Source organism: Rhineura floridana, chromosome 3, assembly GCF_030035675.1.
Source record: "Rhineura floridana isolate rRhiFlo1 chromosome 3, rRhiFlo1.hap2, whole genome shotgun sequence".
NCBI lineage: Eukaryota > Metazoa > Chordata > Lepidosauria > Squamata > Rhineuridae > Rhineura > Rhineura floridana.
The window spans coordinates 140,802,158-140,823,050 of NC_084482.1; the positions used below are offsets into that span (position 1 = coordinate 140,802,158).

The 20,893-nt window shown below is 42.5% G+C and overlaps 1 protein-coding gene across 7 annotated transcripts in view; it reads right to left on the bottom strand.

Moving 5' to 3' along the window:
* IQSEC1 (IQ motif and Sec7 domain ArfGEF 1) overlaps window positions 1-20,893 on the bottom strand; it is a 588,187-nt gene that overhangs the window by 449,335 nt on the left and 117,959 nt on the right. For 4 of the 7 annotated variants that reach the window (XM_061618148.1, XM_061618149.1, XM_061618158.1 and 1 more), the window contains exon 3: window positions 18,857-18,949. The exons of the other annotated variants lie outside the window; for them this stretch is intronic. In XM_061618148.1, coding sequence (XP_061474132.1) covers window positions 18,857-18,949 — 93 coding nt within the window. The remainder of the gene's footprint in view (window positions 1-18,856; window positions 18,950-20,893) is intronic. 7 annotated transcript variants of the gene reach the window in all.

The window sequence follows — 20,893 nt, forward strand, 5'->3', positions numbered from 1 at the left end:
ACTAACTGCAGATAGCAGTAATTTAACTTAAGATTTAAATAGGACAATTTAGAAAACTACATCTCTTAATGTAAAGTTGTAAAACCCCTCAGGGCACATTGCAGTTTTCATTGGTAAAGAATGATTGACACAACGTAATTAGACAGAGAATTATGATTTAAGAGAAAGCCATCACAAACAATTACTTCCTTTCTAGGTCCTTTTTAATTTCACTGTTATGAACCTTGGTGCTCTTTATAGGGTATAGATTGTCCAACAGGAATTGCAACTTTGTAAAGAGGAAGAAAAGAAAAATTAGACACCAATAAAATGGATTAGAACAGACTGCAGACTTTATTTATGGAACATGGTATTCATGCATCAACTATGGTCAGCATGGACAGAGTAGGTCCAGCCCTTCATAAAGAGATACACTGGGGGACTGGCATGCTGTGATACCCCACCGCCAATTTCAACTCTGAACTATTGAAACACACTCTCTATATGTGACTTCCCATATGAATCACCTAAAAATTGGCTGGTTGCATCATACCTTCACAACCCAAGAAAACAGCTCCACTCTTGAGCTCCACCAGTTTTGTGAGTGCCCTATTAAACAGTGCACTGAGATGGGACTGTCAGGACCCTTCCTGTCAGGACCCCACCTCAGGCGCCACCTGCTAGGATCCCGCCTGTGGTCACCGCCTTGTCATGGTCCCACCTCAGGGTCCCGGTCTTTAAATGGTTCTCACCAGCTCTAGCAAAGATCTCTCAAGATCCCACTGCTAGGCAGCACCACCAGTCACTCCGTGTAAAACAATATTGCCTTGAGACTGTGCCTTAGTCTCCTCCTGGCTTATTGCTACTTTGTGTCTGGGTGCACTTGCAGGCCACAACCCCCCTGTATCTTTGTGCCTATAAAGAATACAGCCCTGGGTTGCTCTGGATACCTGATGATGTTACACTGTCTCTTCACCACTGCCACCATTGATACTGTTTCCCAACCTTGGTATATGCCCTGCCCACCCTTCTGGTCTGTGTAACCCAGTCAAGGATCAGGTGTTCTGGTAAACCAAGAAATATTTATTTATATACTTAGAGAATAACAAGATTACTTAAAGGTATTGTCAACAAGTGTGTGGTTTCATAAGTTGTGTTACTCTTTATGTTCCTAGCCATCAATAACCTGCCTCACTACCCGCCTAATCCAATCCAACCCAGAAAACCAACTCCAACCTCCCTCAGAACTCCCACCAACAGAACTCTTCCCACTTGTCATCCTCTCATTTATACCTTCAGACACTCAAACGCTCAGCCAATCATAATACAATGTTCTCCAGCCTGCCTTCCAGCCCATGTACTCCCCCCTCTCACTCAGTCTACTTACCACATATACTCTAATAAACCCGCACTTACTATATTTACAGTATTATATACACAGGGGCACCACAGGGACATCCTGGGCACTTTATCATTCTTACAGTTGGTGGCATTTTCCACGTCCACCCTGGTGTTTTTGCCAAAGTTCTGATTAAACAGCAACAATCACCAAACTGAACCAAATAAAATAAAAAGACAATCTTACCTAGAAGAACAAATATCCCAACGAAGGCAAAAGCACAATCACATGCCAACAAAATATTCTTTCCTGGCCTCCATACAGAACAACCAATAAATGCTCAGTTATTCCTCTCCCCTGTACTGCCTGGCTGCCCTGACTGGCCAGTATTGAAGGAACTGCTAGTCCAATCAGCTTCTGTATATGAAATTGATGGGGCACCAGCTCTTTGCCTCAAACTGATGTTGGTGGGGGGAATGGATAGTAATTTTCAGGAATGCCTACCTAAGAATATACTGAAATAGTAAGAAAGAATGCATGTTTTATTTCAGTTTTTCTGTTCTTTATGCTCTTTTTTTTACAGTTAGTCAAGAAAAGGTACTCCCAGTCCCCATGGTAAAGTGTGTGGAGAGGGAGAGTTGTTGGGGCAGCAGCTTTGGCATGACCAGAGCCACCCAACTTCAGTTTTCTTCACCACAACCAGTTATACTGAATATTTGCTATTCCTATTCTATTGCCCTCTGCAGATATACTGAATACATAGGGAAGCAGAGGCATTGTAGCAGCAAGCTTCGCCATCCATCCATCTGCACTCATTGTATTAAGATGACTCTCTGAAAAACATTTGACAGCAAACAACTATCTGCCTTACTTAGCACCTTGAAAATGTGTTTAGTTTTTCCAAACCAAGGGGGGTGGAACCCTTTGTTGTTGGCCATCACGACTTATGGCGACCCTATGAAGCGACCCCGAAACTAAATTACTAGCTATAAATATGGCCTATTGATGGCTGGGGCTGATGGGAGTTGTAGTTCAAAAAAGTAACTTTTCCACGCTCTTCCAAGATGTACTTGACACAGGTACTTCCCCACCTCCTTATCACGGCCATTCTACTTACGCTGCTTAATATAACAATCTAAGTGTTTAGTATGTACATTTGCAAGTGTAACTTGCCTTAAAAGGTTTGTATAACTTTTTTCTTCAAGAAGCGGAGGTTGCATTTTTGTTGGTTTGGAAATCCCTACATGGCCTAACATAAATCCCTGTCAGGCATGCTAAAGTAATGTCTCTTGTAAGTCAGATCGAACAGAGGTTAGTCTGAGGTCATAAACGCAAACAAGACAACTTTCAAGTTTCTCTTTGCAGTCTGAATCCTTAGAATCAAAGTTGCCAAAATGAAAGAAAAAAATAAAGAATACCTTATTATCTTAGAGAATGGATTCAGCTCTCTGGTGCAAAGCATTGCAAACACAAGAGCTCTAATCAGGAATACTGATCATGATAGCTGCTGAAATTTGAACTTTCCTCCTGCTACTCAAAAGCCCTAAACTTACATATTCTAAAATTAGGATCCACCAAAAGAAAAAAAAGCTGTTAAATAGGATCTCATGTAGCCAAGAAACACAAAACCCTTTGATATTATCAAGGCCAGCACCAGCTTGCAGTTGGCCCTCAGGCACCAGACCGGGGACCCTTATTCTTGTCAGCAGAGGCAGTACCACCACCACCAGGGACTTAAATAGGCCTGGCTGTGTCGTGGATCAGCGCACTGTGTGTGCATATCTGCCATCTTGGATGATGGCAAGTATGTGTGCACAGTGCTCTGACACGGCACCGCAGCACCACAGGAAGTTGCATGGCCAGCCCACACCAGTGGCAGGCGGGGCCTAGGAGGGTGGCAGCCGCTCCACAATTTGCATCAGCATCAGATCATGGGGTGCATGCTCTGCAACCTGATGCTAGAGTGGATCACAGAGTGGGAGCTACACCCACCCAATCACAGCAGGAGGGGCCCCTTTCAGCATCAGGGACCTTGGCCAGTATACAGTCTGGCTTTCCACTGGCACTAGGCCTGGATACTATAAATAAAAGCTTGTTCACTTCACTTGGAATGATTTCATTATTTAATCCTCCCATATGATATCATCTTTGATCTGCTTAGCCTGATGACTTTATCTATTTTAATCCATGCTAGCACTAAAGTATTAATTCAGTTCTTTAATGCTAGTTTACCTTGCTGGATTGTCCTTGACATTTATCTGCAATACAGAATATAAAAACTGTTTAAAGATGAGTGGTTCCCCATACAGTACTGCAAGTACAGAAGATGGTTGAAAAGCTGTTTTTCTACTTGGAAGTGCTTCCCTTAAACTCAGTAACGAAATTTACAGGAAAACAAATGGGTGATCTGTACATCATATGGGGAAGCTATTTTTCACTTTTTTAAAAACAAAGAAGAGCTGATGCTCCTAGAAAAGAGTGTAAGAGCAAGAGAGGCAGAGAAAGGGGACTGAGTCTGATCACCCTTTCAACAAGCTGCAGCTGCAATGCCCTGCCATCCCTCCACAGGGGGAGGGAGATAAAAAAGGCAAAAGGACCAATCTCCAAACCCTGTAGCCATCCAGAACAGCTGAACAGCAGTCCCTTCTGGGATGCTGCTAGAAAAGCAACATTGGCCCTTGAGGGGAGCGCTCTAGTGAGACTGGACAGGGGCTAGAGATGATCGAGAATGTAAGTTCTGGGCTAAGGATAAGAGCTAACTACTTTAGTTAAAGGGGGGGAAACCCCTTTGCACAATCAATTGTTCAGTTACTTTTGGGAGTGAAAGAACCTAACTCACTTCAATAGCAAGAACAGCAAAAGACATAATTTATATTCCAATTTGGAATTACACACACACACACCTGTTTCACGTTTCTCTCTTTTTATGAATGAACTACTCAGAATGATAGAAATACTATTAGCCTATTTGGAACATAAAGTGAACTCTTGAGAAAAATGCTATGCTGATTTAATGATAAGAACATAAGAACATAAGAAGAACCTGCTGGCTTCATTTGGAATACTGTGTACAGTTCTGGTCGCCTCTTCTCAAAAAGGATATTCTAGAGTTGGAAAAGGTTCAGAAGAGGGCAACCAGAATGATCAAGGGGATGGAGCGACTCCCTTACGAGGAAAGGTTGGAGCATTTGGGGCTTTTTAGTTTAGAGAAAAGGCGGGTCAGAGGAGACATGATAGAAGTGTATAAAATTATGCATGGCATTGAGAAAGTGGATAGAGAAAAGTTCTTCTCCCTCTCTCATAATACTAGAACTCGTGGACATTCAAAGAAGCTGAATGTTGGAAGATTCAGGACAGACAAAAGGAAGTACTTCTTTACTCAGCGCATAGTTAAACTATGGAATTTGCTCCCACAAGATGCAGTAATGGCCACCAGCTTGGATGGCTTTAAAAGAAGATTAGACAAATTCATGGAGGACAGGGCTATCAATGGCTACTAGCCATGATGGCTGTGCTGTGCCACCCTAGTCAGAGGCAGCATGCTTCTGAAAACCAGTTGGCGGAAGCCTCAGGAGGGGAGAATGTTCTTGCACTCGGGTCCTGCTTGCGGGCTTCCCCCAGGCACCTGGTTGGCCACTGTGAGAACAGGATGCTGGACTAGATGGGCCACTGGCCTGATCCAGCAGGCTCTTCTTATGTTCTTATGAGCAGCTTGAGTATGTATTTTTAAATTCAGCTTTAAAGAGATTTTGCAACTGATTGGCAGGTTAACCCGTTCCCCCTCCTGGTGTGGCTAATGGAAACACTTTTGTTTGGCAACTAGTATGTTCACAGCCCTAGAAATGCAGTCTTCAGTCCTTTTTCAACTTGATAGTAAGTATTTGCATTTCAGCCATTGCATTCTAAGAATCAATAACTTTATATGCATGGACAGGCAGCTTATATCCCCAAGTTTTCTTCACACTTATATTTAGCAACAGAGAGTGAATTATAACACTGTTAATTTACAAGGCAAGCCCTAAAGGTCCCATTTTACATAACATAAATCCATTTTGTGAACAACATGAAGACTCTGCTGTTTCCTTTTACTATTCTTTAAAGACATTCTGGGTCACAGTGCCTTTTCTATACTATTTATATTTGTGATTAACATTTTTTTTAAAAAAAACAGCTAATTATAATGAACATTAGCTAGAATACCTAGCAAGAAAAAACAAGATTCACTTTTTTAAACACACTTTTGTTATTACTTACGCCAATGGTGGGTAAATTATTATTATTATTTATTTATATGCCACTTATATGGCCAAAAATGACTGCTAAGTGGTTTACAACTATAAAATCAAATACAAAATCCATACACTATTAAAATATACAATAACATTAAAATACCCACACAGCTAGCTTCTCATACAGGATCCATGTAACCTTTTAAGGACTTTCAGATTCATTCATTAATTTTTTTCACATGTTAGGCAATTTATTCCCACATTACTTTCAGCTTACTGTTTGTACTGCTGTTTCAGTGGCAAGTTACATTTCTCTTCTTTTGCTGCTTTTCTTCTAGGGCTCATCCATACAGTTTATTATTTATTTATTTTATTTAAAATATTTCTATCCCTCCTTTCTACCCTATAATAGGGCACTCAGGGCGGCTTACAATAAAATCAAACACGTACATAATAAAATTGTACACAATAAAAATCACAAAAACATTAAAATAAATTAAAATACATAAAATGCAATTAAAATACATAACATATATATATATACATATACACACACAGTTGTGTAAAATTGCTAAAAATCCATGTTTTCTTTGTTCCTTAATATCCCCTGGTAGTCCAAACTTGATCCTTCGTACTCAAATTAAACTTCCCCCCCATCCATACTTGTAGGTGTATCCTTTTTTGTTTCCTTTGCTCTTTTGTTGTTTGTCTGCCTCTATCCCACCAACCCTCCTTCTGTGAGTCCACAAATTGTGTTTGGCTTGTTGAGAACTTCCTTTCCCCTTCCTTCCTACCCTCCCAGCACAGAGCTTACCATCACACATATCAGCAAAAATGGGGGGGGCAGGGAGAGAAGAGAGAAACCAGCAAGCTCCACAACAGCAGATCCACAGCATATATTTAAAGTTTCTGGAAACCTTACACTTTTATTTTTGTTGATGCCATTCACTTTCTGAGAACCTGCTTCTTCTGACACTGCCCCATCTCTTTTTTTATTTATTTTTTAGCATCTGAGATACTGCTTTATTCTCATCTTCTTGTGTTTTGGCTCAGATAACAAAAGGAGGAGGGGGGAGCCAATGGGCACCCAGCAGAAGCAGGAGTCATGGAAGGAGATGCAGTTAGAACCACCCACATAGGAAATAGTGTGGCCATGCAGCCGGAGATCTTTCCTTAGCAATGGTTTGAAATCACTCTGTCTTTCTCCTTTTATATAAGAAAATCCAGAATAAGGGAGGGAAAAGTGCAGGAAGATAGTGATTGGAGGAGAATGTCATATGGACTAGGATGAATTAATGGAGACACAAGGGGCCTACATTACAGATTTAACGGAAGAATGGATGAGCTCCTAGTCTAAGAGGAAGCTGAATTTAATTGTGCCCCCCCCGATGAAAAACTTTATCCAGATGAAAGGAGGGGAAGAAGTTATTTTCACCAATTCCTTCTTTCCTGTGCAATCCCCATGGATCTGCTTGGAACAATATGAGAGGTGGGACACAGGGCTGCAGAAGAGAGGGGAAATTTGTGAAAGTTCTGGTGTATTGGGTCAGTGTTATTATGACTGTGATTGATTATGTCCTTAATCTATTGTTCTTCCATTGCTTATTTAGGGCTGTCTGAAAAACAGATTCAGGCACACCTCCTGTCGGTGTTTCTTTTCATGTTCTTTTCTTTTCTAGAATGTTCAGTAAAAAGCAAGCAACAGAAAGCTCCCACTTCTGACTTCTGTGTATATCTGGCAATCAGGATAAAAGCAATGAAGTTCTAGGCCTAACTTAATCTCTGGGGCAGAAAGAGGACTTCAAAAAAAAAAGGAGAAAGAGAGACTTAGTCACAGTGAATAAAGACAAAGGGGGGAAAAGTACAACAGTACAACAGGATGGCTTGCAACTGTTTTGGAAATCTTTGATTGTGCAACATATAATTGGACACTATACACAGAGAGGATTGCACAGTACTTTGAAGCAAATGAGATTGCTGCTGAAAAAAGTCAGTTTTACTGAGTGTTATGGGAGGCAAAGCATACAGTTTATTATTATTTTATTTATTTATTACATTTATACCCTGCTTTTCTTTTCATGAAACCGAAGGCGGCTTACATATGGTTCCCAGGCAGTCTCCCATCCAGGCACTGACCAGACCTGACCCTGTTGAGCTGCAGCAGGGAGCTGGCCTTATGTGCCTTCAGACCACAGCCTGGGACTAAGCCTCAGTTTACTGAGAAGTTTGACTGCTCCACAAAAACCCTCACTATTCAGCTTTGCAGAATTAATGGAAATAAAGCAGGAGCATTTGACACCAAAACCACTACTGACTGCAGAGCATTTCAGATTCCATACATGAAACCAGAAAGAGGGAGACTCCACTGCAACATATAAAGCTGAACTTAAAAGGTTATCTGAGCTTTGCCAATTTAGTGAAGGGCTGAATGATGCATTGAGAGACCAGCTGGTCTCTAGAATTCTGAAAGAAAGCATTCAGAAAAGAAAAGACTTAACAGAGACAGATTTAACATTTGAGAGAACAATTGAAATTGCTGTATCTATGGAAACTGCTGCCAAAGATGCAGCAGAGGTGCAGTTAGGAGTGAAAGCAAATATAAAATGTGAAAGCAAACGAGAAACGTGAAAGCAAACAAGCTTGCAATAACATGTAAACAGAGGACAGCAGGTTCAAATGAGCTGTGCTATCGTTGTGGCAAGGGTTCACACACACCAGCTCAATGCAGATTTAGAAGTGAAATGTGCAGAAAATGCAATAAAATGGGACATATTCAGGGAAAAGCCAACCATTTGCTAATGAGAGAGATAAAGATAATTGATCAAACCACCACTTTAAAAAAAGGTGCAGAAGTGCATGCTGTAGAGGAAGAACCTGATAATGGAGGTAAAACAGGGCTAGCTAGCGTGGAAATCTATAATATAAAGGCTGAAATAACACAAGCTATATGGCTTATGCCAGAAGTGAATGGCAAAACAATGTCAATGCAATTGGACACTGATTTGGCTGCATCAATTATATCACAGTATGAATTTGAGCAGCATTTCAGACATGCTAAACTAAAGGTTTAAAGACATGCTAAACTAAAGGTTTAGCATGCAAAAGGTTTAAAGACATGCTAAACTAAACTAGCATGGATCCTCCGTGGCGCAGAGTGGTAAGCGGCGGTACCGCCTCTTACCATTCTGAGCCACAGAGGGATGTACACACATAACCATTACTTAGCTGTTATATAGGGGTTACACTGTCTACATTATTTTCTAGCAAATCAGGTTAAAACAATATATAATTCCAGCACATTTCTACTATGAACTAACCGCATTCCAAATGTAATCCTTCTCAGGCCTTGGGGAGTACAGAGACTTTCAGTACCAGTTCTGTTCCCTCTTATCTTATCATAAGGGGCCAAGCAAAGGGGGGTGAAACTCATTCAGCCAAGCCTCCTTTTATTAGAACACTCAATGTATGCAAGATTTCAGGGCTCAATCGCTCAATTCACAACAAGGGTCCATTCGCTAACACCACTTTCAATTCCTTTTCCCAGGTAGAATACTTCATACTTCAAACATGTGTACATGTTTTTTCCTTTTCTTCTTTCCTACTTACATTATCTATTTTGTGGCTTTTGGCTGAGTCATGGCATCAAGAATTGTGGAAGAAAACAAAGCTTCCCGTTGTGTATGAATTATCAAGATCTCCCAGAGACGCTTTTTATTTAAAGGCAAGCAACACAAAGCAAAGCAAAGCAAAGCAAAGCAAAGCAAAGCAAAGCAAAGCAAAGCAAAGCAAAGCAAAGCAAAGCAAAGCAAAGCAAAGCAAAGCAAAGCAAACAGCCATTCGGAGAGAACTTCAGACAAGTGCTAGTCCAAAGCTCTCTCCCATGGACAATTGCAGAAGCAGATTTCCATCATCACACTGATATCTTTCAACTATTTGTGAAAGAAATGCCTGAGCTATGCACATATGCTATCTACTTTGTGGTTTTCAAGAAGGTCAAACACCAACAATTTTCTCGGAACATTCTGTAACACACTCTGTACATGTACTCTGCAGCACTTCATTCCACACGTGCACCAAATCAATCATTCTTTCCAATCTCTAACCGGCCGGCAATTTCTCAGGTAGACTATAAATTTTTATCATTTTTTTGCAAGGGTGTTCCATTAAGAACATAAGAACATAAGAAGATCCTGCTGGATCAGGCCAGTGGCCCATCTAGTCCAGCATCCTGTTCTCACAGTGGCCAACCAGGTGCCTGGGGGAAGCCCGCAAACAAGACCCGAGTGCAAGAACACTCTCCCCTCCTGAGGCTTCCGGCAACTGGTTTTCAGAAGCATGCTGCCTCTGACTAGGGTGGCAGAGCACAGCCATCATGGCTAGTAGCCATTGATAGCCCTGTCCTCCATGAATTTGTCTAATCTTCTTTTAAAGCCATCCAAGCTGGTGGCCATTACTGCACCTTGTGGGAGCAAATTCCATAGTTTAACTATGCGCTGAGTAAAGAAGTACTTCCTTTTGTCTGTCCTGAATCTTCCAACATTCAGCTTCTTTGAATGTCCACGAGTTCTAGTATTATGAGAGAGGGAGAAGAACATTTGTCTATCCACTTTCTCAATGCCATGCATAATTTTATACGCATTTTCTCTAAACTAAAAAGCCCCAAATGCTGCAACCTTTCCTCGTAAGGGAGTCGCTCCATCTCCTTGATCATTCTGGTTGCCCTCTTCTGAACCTTTTCCAACTCTAGAATATCCTTTTTGAGATGAGGCGACCAGAACTGTACACAGTATTCCAAATGCGTCCGCACCATAGATTTATACAACGGCATTATGATATCGACTGTTTTATTTTCAATACCTTTCCTAATTATCCCTAGCATGGAATTTGCATTTTTCACAGCTGCCGCACACTGGGTCAACATTCTCATCATTCTGTACACTACAACCCCGAGGTCTCTCTCCTGGTCGGTCACCGCCAGTTCAGACCCCATGAGCGTATATGTGAAATTAAGATTTTTTGCTCCAATATGCATAATTTTACACTTGTTTATATTGAATTGTATTTGCCATTTTTCCGCCCATTCACTCAGTTTGGAGAGGTTTTTTTGGAGCTCTTCGCAATCCCTTTTTGTTTTAACAACCCTGAACAATTTAGTGTCGTCAGCAAACTTGGCCACTTCACTGCTCACTCCTAATTCTAGGTCATTAATGAACAAGTTGAAAAGTACAGGTCCCAATACTGATCCTTGAGGGACTCCACTTTCTACAGCCCTCCATTGGGACAACTGTCCGTTTATTCCTACTCTCTGCTTTCTGCTTCTTAACCAATTCCTTATCCACAAGAGGACCTCTCCTCTTATTCCATGACTGCTAAGCTTCCTCAGAAGTCTTTGGTGAGGTACCTTGTCAAACGCTTTTTGAAAGTCTAAGTACACTATGTCCACTGGATCACCTCTATCTATATGCTTGTTGACACTCTCAAAGAATTCTAATAGGTTACTGAGACAGGACTTTCCCTTGCAGAAGCCATGCTGGCTGTGCTTCAGCAAGGCTTGTTCTTCTATGTGCTTAGTTAATCTAGCTTTAATCATACTTTCTACCAGTTTTCCAGGGACAGAGTTAAGCTAACTGGCCTGTAATTTCCAGGATCCCCTCTGGATCCCTTTTTGAATATTGGCGTTACATTTGCCACTTTCCAGTCCTCAGGCACGGAGGAGGACCCGAGGGACAAGTTACATATTTTAGTTAGCAGATCAGCAATTTCACCTTTGAGTTCTTTGAGAACTCTTGGGCGGATGCCATCTGGGCCCGGTGATTTGTCAGTTTTTATATTGTCCATTAAGCCTAGAACTTCCTCTCTCGTTACCACTATTTGTCTCAGTTCCTCAGAATCCCTTCCTGCAAATGTTAGTTCAGGTTCAGGGATCTGTCCTATATCTTCCACTGTGAAGACAGATGCAAAGAATTAGCTTCTCTGCAATCTCCTTATCGTTCTTTAGTACACCTTTGACTCCCTTATCATCCAAGAGTCCAGTCGCCTCTGTAGATGGTCTCCTGCTTTGAATGTATTTATAGAATTTTTTGTTGTTGGTTTTTATGTTCTTAGCAATGTGCTCCTCAAATTCTTTTTTAGCATCCCTTATTGTCTTCTTGCATTTCTTTTGCCAGAGTTTGTGTTCTTTTTTATTTTCTTCATTCAGACAAGACTTCCATTTTCTGAAGGAAGACTTTTTGCCTCTAAGAGCTTCCTTGACTTTGCTCGTTAACCATGCTGGCATCTTCTTGGCCCTGGTGGTACCTTTTCTGATCTGTGGTATGCACTCCACTTGAGCTTCTAATAGTGTTTTTAAACAACTTCCAAGCATTTTCGAGTGATGTGACCCTCTGGACTTTGTTTTTCAGCTTTCTTTTTACCAATCCCCTCATTTTTGTGAAGTTTCCTCTTTTGAAGTCAAATGTGACCGTGTTGGATTTTCTTGGCAATTGGCCATTTACAAGTATGTTTAATTTAATAGCACTCTGGTCACTGCTCCCAATCGGTTCAACAACACATCTCGCACCAGGTTCCAGTCCCCACTGAGGATTAAGTCCAGGGTTGCCATCCCTCTGGTCGGTTCCATGACCAACTGGTCTAGGGAATAGTCATTTAGAATATCTAGAAATTCTGCTTCTTTGTCATGACTGGAACACATATGCAGCCAGTCTATGTCCGGGTAGTTGAAGTCACCCATTACTACCACATTTCCTAGTTTGGATGCTTCCTCAATTTCATATCTCATCTCAAGGTCTCCCTGAGCATTTTGATCAGGGGGACAATAGATCATTCCCAGTATTAAATCCCTCCTGGGGCACGGCATCACCACCCACAACGATTCTGTGGAGGAGTCCGCCTCTTTTGGGGTTTCCAGCTTGCTGGATTCAATGCCTTCTTTCATGTATAGAGCGACTCCGCCACCAATACGTCCTTCCCTGTCCTTCCGATATAGTTTATATCCAGGGATAACCGTATCCCACTGGTTTTCTCCATTCCACCAGGTCTCCGTTATGCTCACTATATCAATGCTCTTCTCTAAGACGAAGCACTCCAGTTCTTCCATCTTGGTTCGGAGACTCCTAGCATTAGCGTACAGGCACTTGTAAGCAGTGTCTCTCTTCAAGTGTCTTTGGCACTTGTGGTTTGGCCTGTGGTAATTTTGCCCTTCTGAATTTATGTCCTGTGCCCCTGCTCTCACAATGCCTACTTCTAGGCCTACCCCTTTTAAATTTCATCATTTCTTTGGTCTTTATCCCAAGGGGGAGGTTTATTCCGAACCGGACCTTCCTCAGCTCCTGTCGAGTTTCTCCCCTCAGTCAGTTTAAAAGCTGCTCTGCCACCTTTTTAATTTTAAGTGCCAGCAGTCTGGTTCCATTCTGGTTCAAGTGGAGCCTGTCCCTTTTGTACAGGCCCGGCTTGTCCCAAAATGTTCCCCAGTGCCTAACAAATCCAACCCTTCCACCTGACTCCATCGTCTCATCCACGCATTGAGACTGCAAAGCTGGGCCTGTCTGGCTGGTCCTGCGCGTGGAACTGGTAGCATTTCAGAGAAAGCCACCTTGGAGGTCCTGGCTTTCAGCATCCTACCTAGCAACCTAAATTTTGCTTCTAGGACCTCACGGCTGCATTTCCCCATGTCGTTGGTGCCAGTGTGCACCACGACCACTGACTCTTCACCAGCACTGTCTACCAAACAATCTAAACAACGGGCGATATCCACAACCTTCGCACCAGGCAGGCAAAACACCTTGCGGTCTGCACGCCCATTACACACCCCACTGTCTATGTTCCTAATGATCGAATCACCCACTACAAGGATCCTTCCACCCCCTGGAGATATATCCTCGGCACGAGAGGATAGCTGCTCATCCCCCAAGGAATGGGTCCCTTCTAAGGGATCGTTTCCCTCTTCCTCAGCTGGATGCTCTCCTTCCCCGAGACCATTGTTCTCCATGATAGCAGAAGAGCTATCATCCTTGGAGTGGGACATAGCTATAACGTCCCTGAAGGCCTCCTCCACACACCTCTCTGCCTCTCTCAGCTTTTCCAGGTCAGCCACCCTGGCCTCAAGGAAATGAAGTCGTCCCGGAGAGCCAGGAGCTCATTGCACCGAGAGCACACCCACGACTTCTGTCCAACAGGCAGATAGTCGTACATGCTGCAGGCTGTGCAAAACACTGGAAAGCCCCCACACCCCTGCTGGCTTCTTACCTGCATAGTTTTAAGGTTTATTACGTCAATGGGTTGGGGACTGCGGTTTAGTTGAGGTCAGGTAACAGATGGGCAGAGTGGGGGGCCCTGGCCTCCTTGCCCTGCTGCCGAACTCGCTCTGCTGCTTAACTTGCCTTGATGTTTCGACCCCTTGTTTCCCATTTTTCTGTTTTTCTGTTTTCTATTTTTATTCTGATTTTGTTTTATCAATTTTTCCTTTCCCCCCTTCTGTTTCTCTGCCTTATTTGTTCAAATTCAGTCTATCCAAGGCAGAACTGGGTTTCTAACAGCCACACTACAAATTTACTTGTTCAGCCTGTCCAAGGCTGAACTAGGGCCGCAAATACCAATACCAATGTAATTTCAGCCTGTCCAAGACTGAAACTGGGGCTTTTAGCAGCCACCAATACCTTTCCCTAGGCTTTCCAAGACGTAGGGCGGGACCGTCATTCACATTCAATCCCTCCGCCTGTTTGGGTGTATGTGGGCGTGGGGAACTACATCCCGGGTTGGCCTCTTACAAGGAGGGCATGCCATATCCGTAACCAGGTCAACAGGTTTCCCCTAGCTGGTGGGGCGGGTTGTCTTCCCCCTTTCAAGCATTCAGCAACACACACACAACACTCAGGTCCACATTATTCCAGAGCTCAAGCAATACCAGCAATAACAGAACTACAGCAAAACCACAGCAATGAAATAGCAACAGATAAAAACCCAACAATGCACCCCTTTCCCCAAAAATAGTTTGCTATAAGCCTGTGTTAATAAAACATAGGGATGGACTCTTATCACCAGTGAAGCAGGAGCCCAGAGGACCAAGGAGAAAACGAACAGCTGGGAATGAGATTTTCAAGCGGATCTCCTACCGAATAGTTGAGGCCTTGGCTGGTCTGTCTCTCTTGCTCCAATCCAGTCTCTGCATTCACCTGGTGTCCCACTCCATCCCATTCTCACACCAGAAATGAAGGTGAATTTTGGGATTTGTTGGACCAGGGGTCCTTAAGGAAACTGAAGACACAGGCTTGCAGCAAAGTTAGGTCTTTATTGTTTATGTGCGCACAGTCAGTCTCCAATGATGTTGGTGGAGTTCTGCACATGGCACTGTTTGCCTAGGATTTTTATACATTTCAGGACAAAGCACATTAGCATTTCTCAAGCATGGACCTACATGTAAGCATTACATAGCTGTTACATAGGGGTTATGCTGTCTACATTATTTTCTAGCAAATCAGGTTAAAACAATATCTAATTCTAACACATTTCTACTATGAGCTAATTGCATTTCAAAATTAATCCTTCTCAGGCCTTGGGGAGTACAGAGACTTCAGTACCAGTTCTGCTCCCCCTTATTTTATCATAAGGGGCCAAGCTGTACCATACATGCCAAGTTACCATGGCTACATGTGCGTAACAGGCAGAGGGAAGATAGCAGACCAAGGAAAGGATTTTTAGCTGGCCTTACTACACTGTTAAAAATATTATAACCTTATAATTCCCAAAGAATATATATTTGTTTATTGTTTGAATATAATTTATTTATTTATTTATTTATTTGTTTCATTTATAGACCGCCCATAGCGAGTGGCTCTCTGGGCGGTGTACAAAAAGGTTAAAATACAAAATATCAACAATAAAATCAGACAACAAACAATAAACACAAGCAGCAACTAAAGAAAAAAATAAAAAATAAAAAATAAAAAATTTAAATTATAACATAAACGCTTAAAATGCCTGGGAGCATAGCCAGGTCTTAACCTGGTGCCAAAAAGATAGAAGTGTAGGCACCAGGCGTACTTCTTCAGGAAGGCTGTTCCACAGTTCGGGGGCCACTACAGAAAAGGCCCTAGATTGAGTAACTGTCCTCCGGGCTTCTCGATGGGTTGGTACCCGGAGGAGGGCCTTAGATGCTGAGCGAAGTGACCGGGTATGTTCATAGCGGGAGAGGCGTTCCACAAGATATTGCGGTCCCACGCCGTGTAAGGCTTTATAGATCAAAACCAGCACCTTGAATCTGGCTCGGAAACAAATAGGTAGCCAGTGCAAACGGGCCAGAACAGGTGTTATATGTGCTGACCGGGAGGTCCTCGTCAGCAGTCTGGCTGCTGCGTTTTGCACTAGCTGAAGCTTCCGAACTGTCTTCAAGGGCAGCCCTACGTAGAGTGCATTACAGTAATCCAGCCTAGAAGTTACCAGAGCATGAACAACTGAGGCGAGGTCATCCCTGTCCAGATAGGGGCGTAGCTGGGCTACCAACCGAAGGTGGCGGAACGCATTCCTTGCCACCGAGGCCACTTGCGCCTCAAGAGACAAGGAAGGATCGAAAAGAACTCCCAGACTACGAACCTGTTCCTTCAAGGGGAGTGTGACCCCATCTAGAACAGGGTGAACATCCACCATCTGGGCAGGGGAGGCACTCACCAACAGTGTCTCAGTCTTGTCTGGATTGAGTCTCAGTTTATTAGCTCTCATCCAGTCCATTATCGCGGTCAGGCAATGATTCAGCACATCCACAGACTCACCTGTAGAAGATGAAAAGGAGAAATAGAGCTGCGTGTCATCAGCGTACTGGTGGCAATGCACTCCAAAGCTCTGGATGACCACACCCAACAGTTTCATGTAGATGTTGAACAGCATGGGGGGGCAGAACTGACCTCTGCGGAACCCCATACTGGAGAGTCCAGGGTGCCAAGCAATGCTCCCCAAGCACCACCTTCTGGAGCCAACCCGCCAAGTAGGAGCAGAACCACTGCCATGCAGTACCTCCCGCTCCCAACTCAGTCAGTGGTCCCAGAAGGATACCATGGTCAATGGTATCGAAAGCCGCTGAAAGATCAAGGAGAATCAAGAGAGTCACACTCCCTCTGTCCCTCTCCCGACAGAGGTCATCGTACAGGGCGACCAAGGCTGTTTCAGTGCCAAAACCAGGCCTAAAACCGGATAAGATTTCCCCATTAAAGGCGCATCAAAAGTAAAATAGTATTACAGGAGGATGCCACACCCAAGTTTTACAAGGCTCGCCAAGTTCCATATGCCATACACCAAAAGGTAGAAACTGAGCTAGTTCGCATGGAAGCCGAGGGAATTCTTGCAAAAGTTGATTGGAGCCCTTGGGCTACACCTGTGGTTCCCGTAGCTAAGAAGACTGGAGCTGTCAGAATTTGTGGTGATTTTAAAGTTACCATTAATCCAGTATAACAGGCACAGCAGTATCCATTGCCCAGAATTGAGGACATTTTTGCTAACCTAGCTGGGGGACATAGACCTAGCAGAGGCTTATTTACAAATGGAAATGGAAGATGATTGTAAGACGTTTCTCACCATAAATACACACAAAGAGCTATGTTGTTATAACAGACTTGTTATTGGAATAGCATCAGCACCAGCACTTTGGCAGAGAGCTAATGAATCAGGTGCTACAAGGCTGTCCAGGCACCCTGTGCTATTTAGATGACATCATTGTCACCGGAGAAAATGATGAGATGCATCTACAAAACCTCAAGGCAGCTCTGCAGAGACTGGCAGAAAATGGTCTCAGGGCACGACATGACACCTGTGAGTTTTTTAAACCTAGCATTACATACTGCGGTCACACTATTGATATGCAAGGCCTACACAAGTGTGCAGACTAAATCCAAGCAGTCGTAAATGCTCCAAGGCCAAAAGATGTGTCCCAGCTACAATCCTTCCTAGGATTCATTAATAATTACAACAGATTCCTGCCAAACTTAGCTTTTATGCTACAGCCCTTGAATACCTTGTTACAAGTGGGGAGAACATGGCAGTGGACAAAACAATGTGAACAAGCTTTCAAAGAAGCGAAGAAAATTATGACATCAGGTACTATGCTCACACATTATAACCCACACCTACCAATGACACTAGCTCGTGATGCCTTGCCATATGGCATTGGTGCAGTTATATCACATCTCATGGAAGATGGCAGTGAATGTCCAGTAGCTTTTGCATCACATTCACTCACAGCTGTGGAGAAAAATTATGCACAGATAGACAGGGAAGCACTGAGTCTGGTTTGGGGGGGGGGGGTTGAAACGTTTCAATCAATACCTGTATGGGAGAGAGTTTACCTTCAATCCACAAAAAGGAATTCCATTGACAGCAACTGCCTGATATAGGCACTGATACAGAATAGTCATGCAAATGCAGATGGATTGTCTTGTTTACCTCTAGAGGGTGAAAAATCTGAGGAACATGCATCAGATGGAGATTCTTTTGACATGTTTTCTCTCATGGAGATTGACAGTCTTCCCGTCACAGTGGAGATGATACAAAGAGAAACTAGGAGAGACCTAACACTGTCATAATTCTACACAGCCACCCAAAATGGCTCGAATGAGTAGCAGAAATCTCTGTACATGTAGTTCTATCACTGCTGTAAGGAACTTACACGTGACAGTGGTTGTATTATGTGGGGACTAAGAGTCATTATTCCATCCGAGCGAAGAGCTCGAGTGTTGGAGGAACTACATGTTGAACATATAGGAGTAGTAAAGATGAAGGTATTAGCCCGTAGTTTTGTTTGGTAGCCAGGAATAGACCAACAAATCAAACAGCTTGCACTGTGTTGTTCAGGTTGTCAGCATGTCCAAAGGATGCCAAAAACAGCCCCACTTCACCAGTGGGAATGGCCTGCCTTCCCCTGGCAAAGAATTCACAAAGACTTTGCAGGACCATTTCTGGGCACAACCTTTTTAGTTGTGGTGGATGCATGTTCCAAGTGACCAGAAGTGCTTGCAATTACTTCAACAACAGCCATGCACACCATAGAGGTATTGCAAGAACTCTTTGCAAGAACAGGTGTTCCTACTGAACAGTTTCAGGCATTCCTGAAAAAGAATGGAATTAGACAGATAACATCAGCACTGTGTCATCCAGCTACAAACAGATTGGCTGAAAGGTCTGTTCAAAGCTTAAAAAATGCTTTGCAAGTAGTGTCAGGGGAAAACATCACACTGAACCAAAAGCTTGCAAATTTTCTATTTGCATACCACAAAGCTGTACATGCAACAACCAACCAAGCACCTGCAGTTTTGTTCTTGGGTCATACCTTATGTTCAAGGTTGGATCTTCTCTTTTTCTTTCTAGAATGTTCAATAAAAAGCAAGTAGAAGAAAGCTCCAATCCCGACTTCTGTGTCTTTCTGGTTAAAAGGAAACAGGAGAACTTAACAAAAGTCATCTCCTTTTCTGCTGCACATGGAAGCTTCTGGTAGATCAAAAAACATTCCATCAGCAGAGTGGACACAATGAGATATAACCCAGTACATTTGACTTAGAACAGGAAGACCTGGGTTCAATCCCCTCTTGGCCAGTCACCATAACACACTGAAACCTGACCAGGAAGGGGGGGACATGTACACCTTCTCTAAGCTTTTTGGAGAAAGAAAAAGTAAAAAAAATGGAATAAATACATATTGCCTTGCATTACCTAACAGTGTGCTTGCTGAGCTATTAAAGGTGGAAAAATGCTCACTTTAAAGTAGAAATTTGGTTTAAATGTAATGTTTGTGAGGCTGATGAGAATGGGTTATAAGCCCAGGTTGAGGACAGAAACTGCCTTGCAGGATGATGTGCTGGGGGAATAGAAGTAAGGGAGTGAAACCTTATTGGTATTCTTGAACCTCTTTGCAGCTTTCCCCAAATCTGCTCCAGAACAGATTTGGAGAAGGGGACAGATGGGGAGAGGGAGTCCCATTGCACAGGCAAAGGTTATTGTGTTAATGGGATGACTTGGTTGGATACAATTCTTAGTTCGTTTTTTTCCAGTGACTTTTTTCAACACATATATAGTAGAATCAATTGACATAGAAGCCAAGATTTAACAGATTTTTTTTAAAAAAAATCTAATAAATGAAAGTCTGACAATGGTGTCTGGCTCATAAAGAAAGTTTCCCATTTACTCCAGTGCTGGAGAATCTACAGTTTCTCATACGGAATTACACAATATGTATTTTATTTGAAGAGAAAACAACTTCTATGCTAATATACAATAGCAAAAACATATTACGCAATTGTTTTTTTCCTAAAAGAAGTACAAGTCTCCTGTAATAATATGGTACTGTTTCTTGCCGAGTACACGTGCATGCATGTGAGACTAAAGGAAAGAAACAAAACTGTATCCAAACTAGCTAAACATCTGAACTGCACATGAATGTTACCTTGGGTCAAACTGCATAAAGAAGCAAAGAATTATTAAAGGAGGTTTTTTATTATTCTTTATGGAAATTATATGGTTGTAGAACATTTATGTATATATTAACCAGCATTACACATTTTTCTCAACTTAATAAATAGTGGGAAAATACTGTCCCACTGAACACTCAGATTTGAACTTCAGTAAACCTATTAAATGCCAACCAGCTGGGGATAGCACAGCTGGTGCAGTCCTTATATCAGATTCTCAACAGCTGTAATTAGCACTTTGTTCCCAGATCTTATTGCACAGAATGAAAAAGCCATTCTTAGCAATGCACCCCACTGTACAAAGACAGAAGACTCTACAGAGATTATTGAAGCAGTTTTCTGTTCCTGAGCAGTAGATCAATAGTCATCATTCAGAAGGATTTGCTTTGGTAGCACTTCCTTTGGTCTCAAGTTACAGTCTTGCCATATAACCAGTGAGCCACACTGCAGTGTTTACAAATGGAAAAAATGCTACTGCAAGGCTTTGAAGAACATCTTTGTTGACACCACAGAGAAACTTTGACTTGTTCCTTGCTTGTTAGCATTCCTACATCAAAATTATCCCTCCATGTGGAAAGCATATATTTTAACATGTGCAATAGAGAATATACCCTATATTGCATTCCCTATATTGGACACCTTTTCCTTCATGTATACATTTATTATAATTTATTATAATAGATTAAAAAGATTGCTGTATACTTTTTGATCACACTAGTGACAGACATTTCCCTTCTTTCACCTCTCAGAGACTCATTTCCCCATCTCCACAAATGTCACTACAGGGTTTCCATATCAACAATCAAGATACTACTTTGCCTTTAAAACAAATGCAATTAGTGATGTGTGGAACGGGCAAAGATCAGCTGCCCCTAGGCAGCAACCAAGGGAGAGGAGCCCCC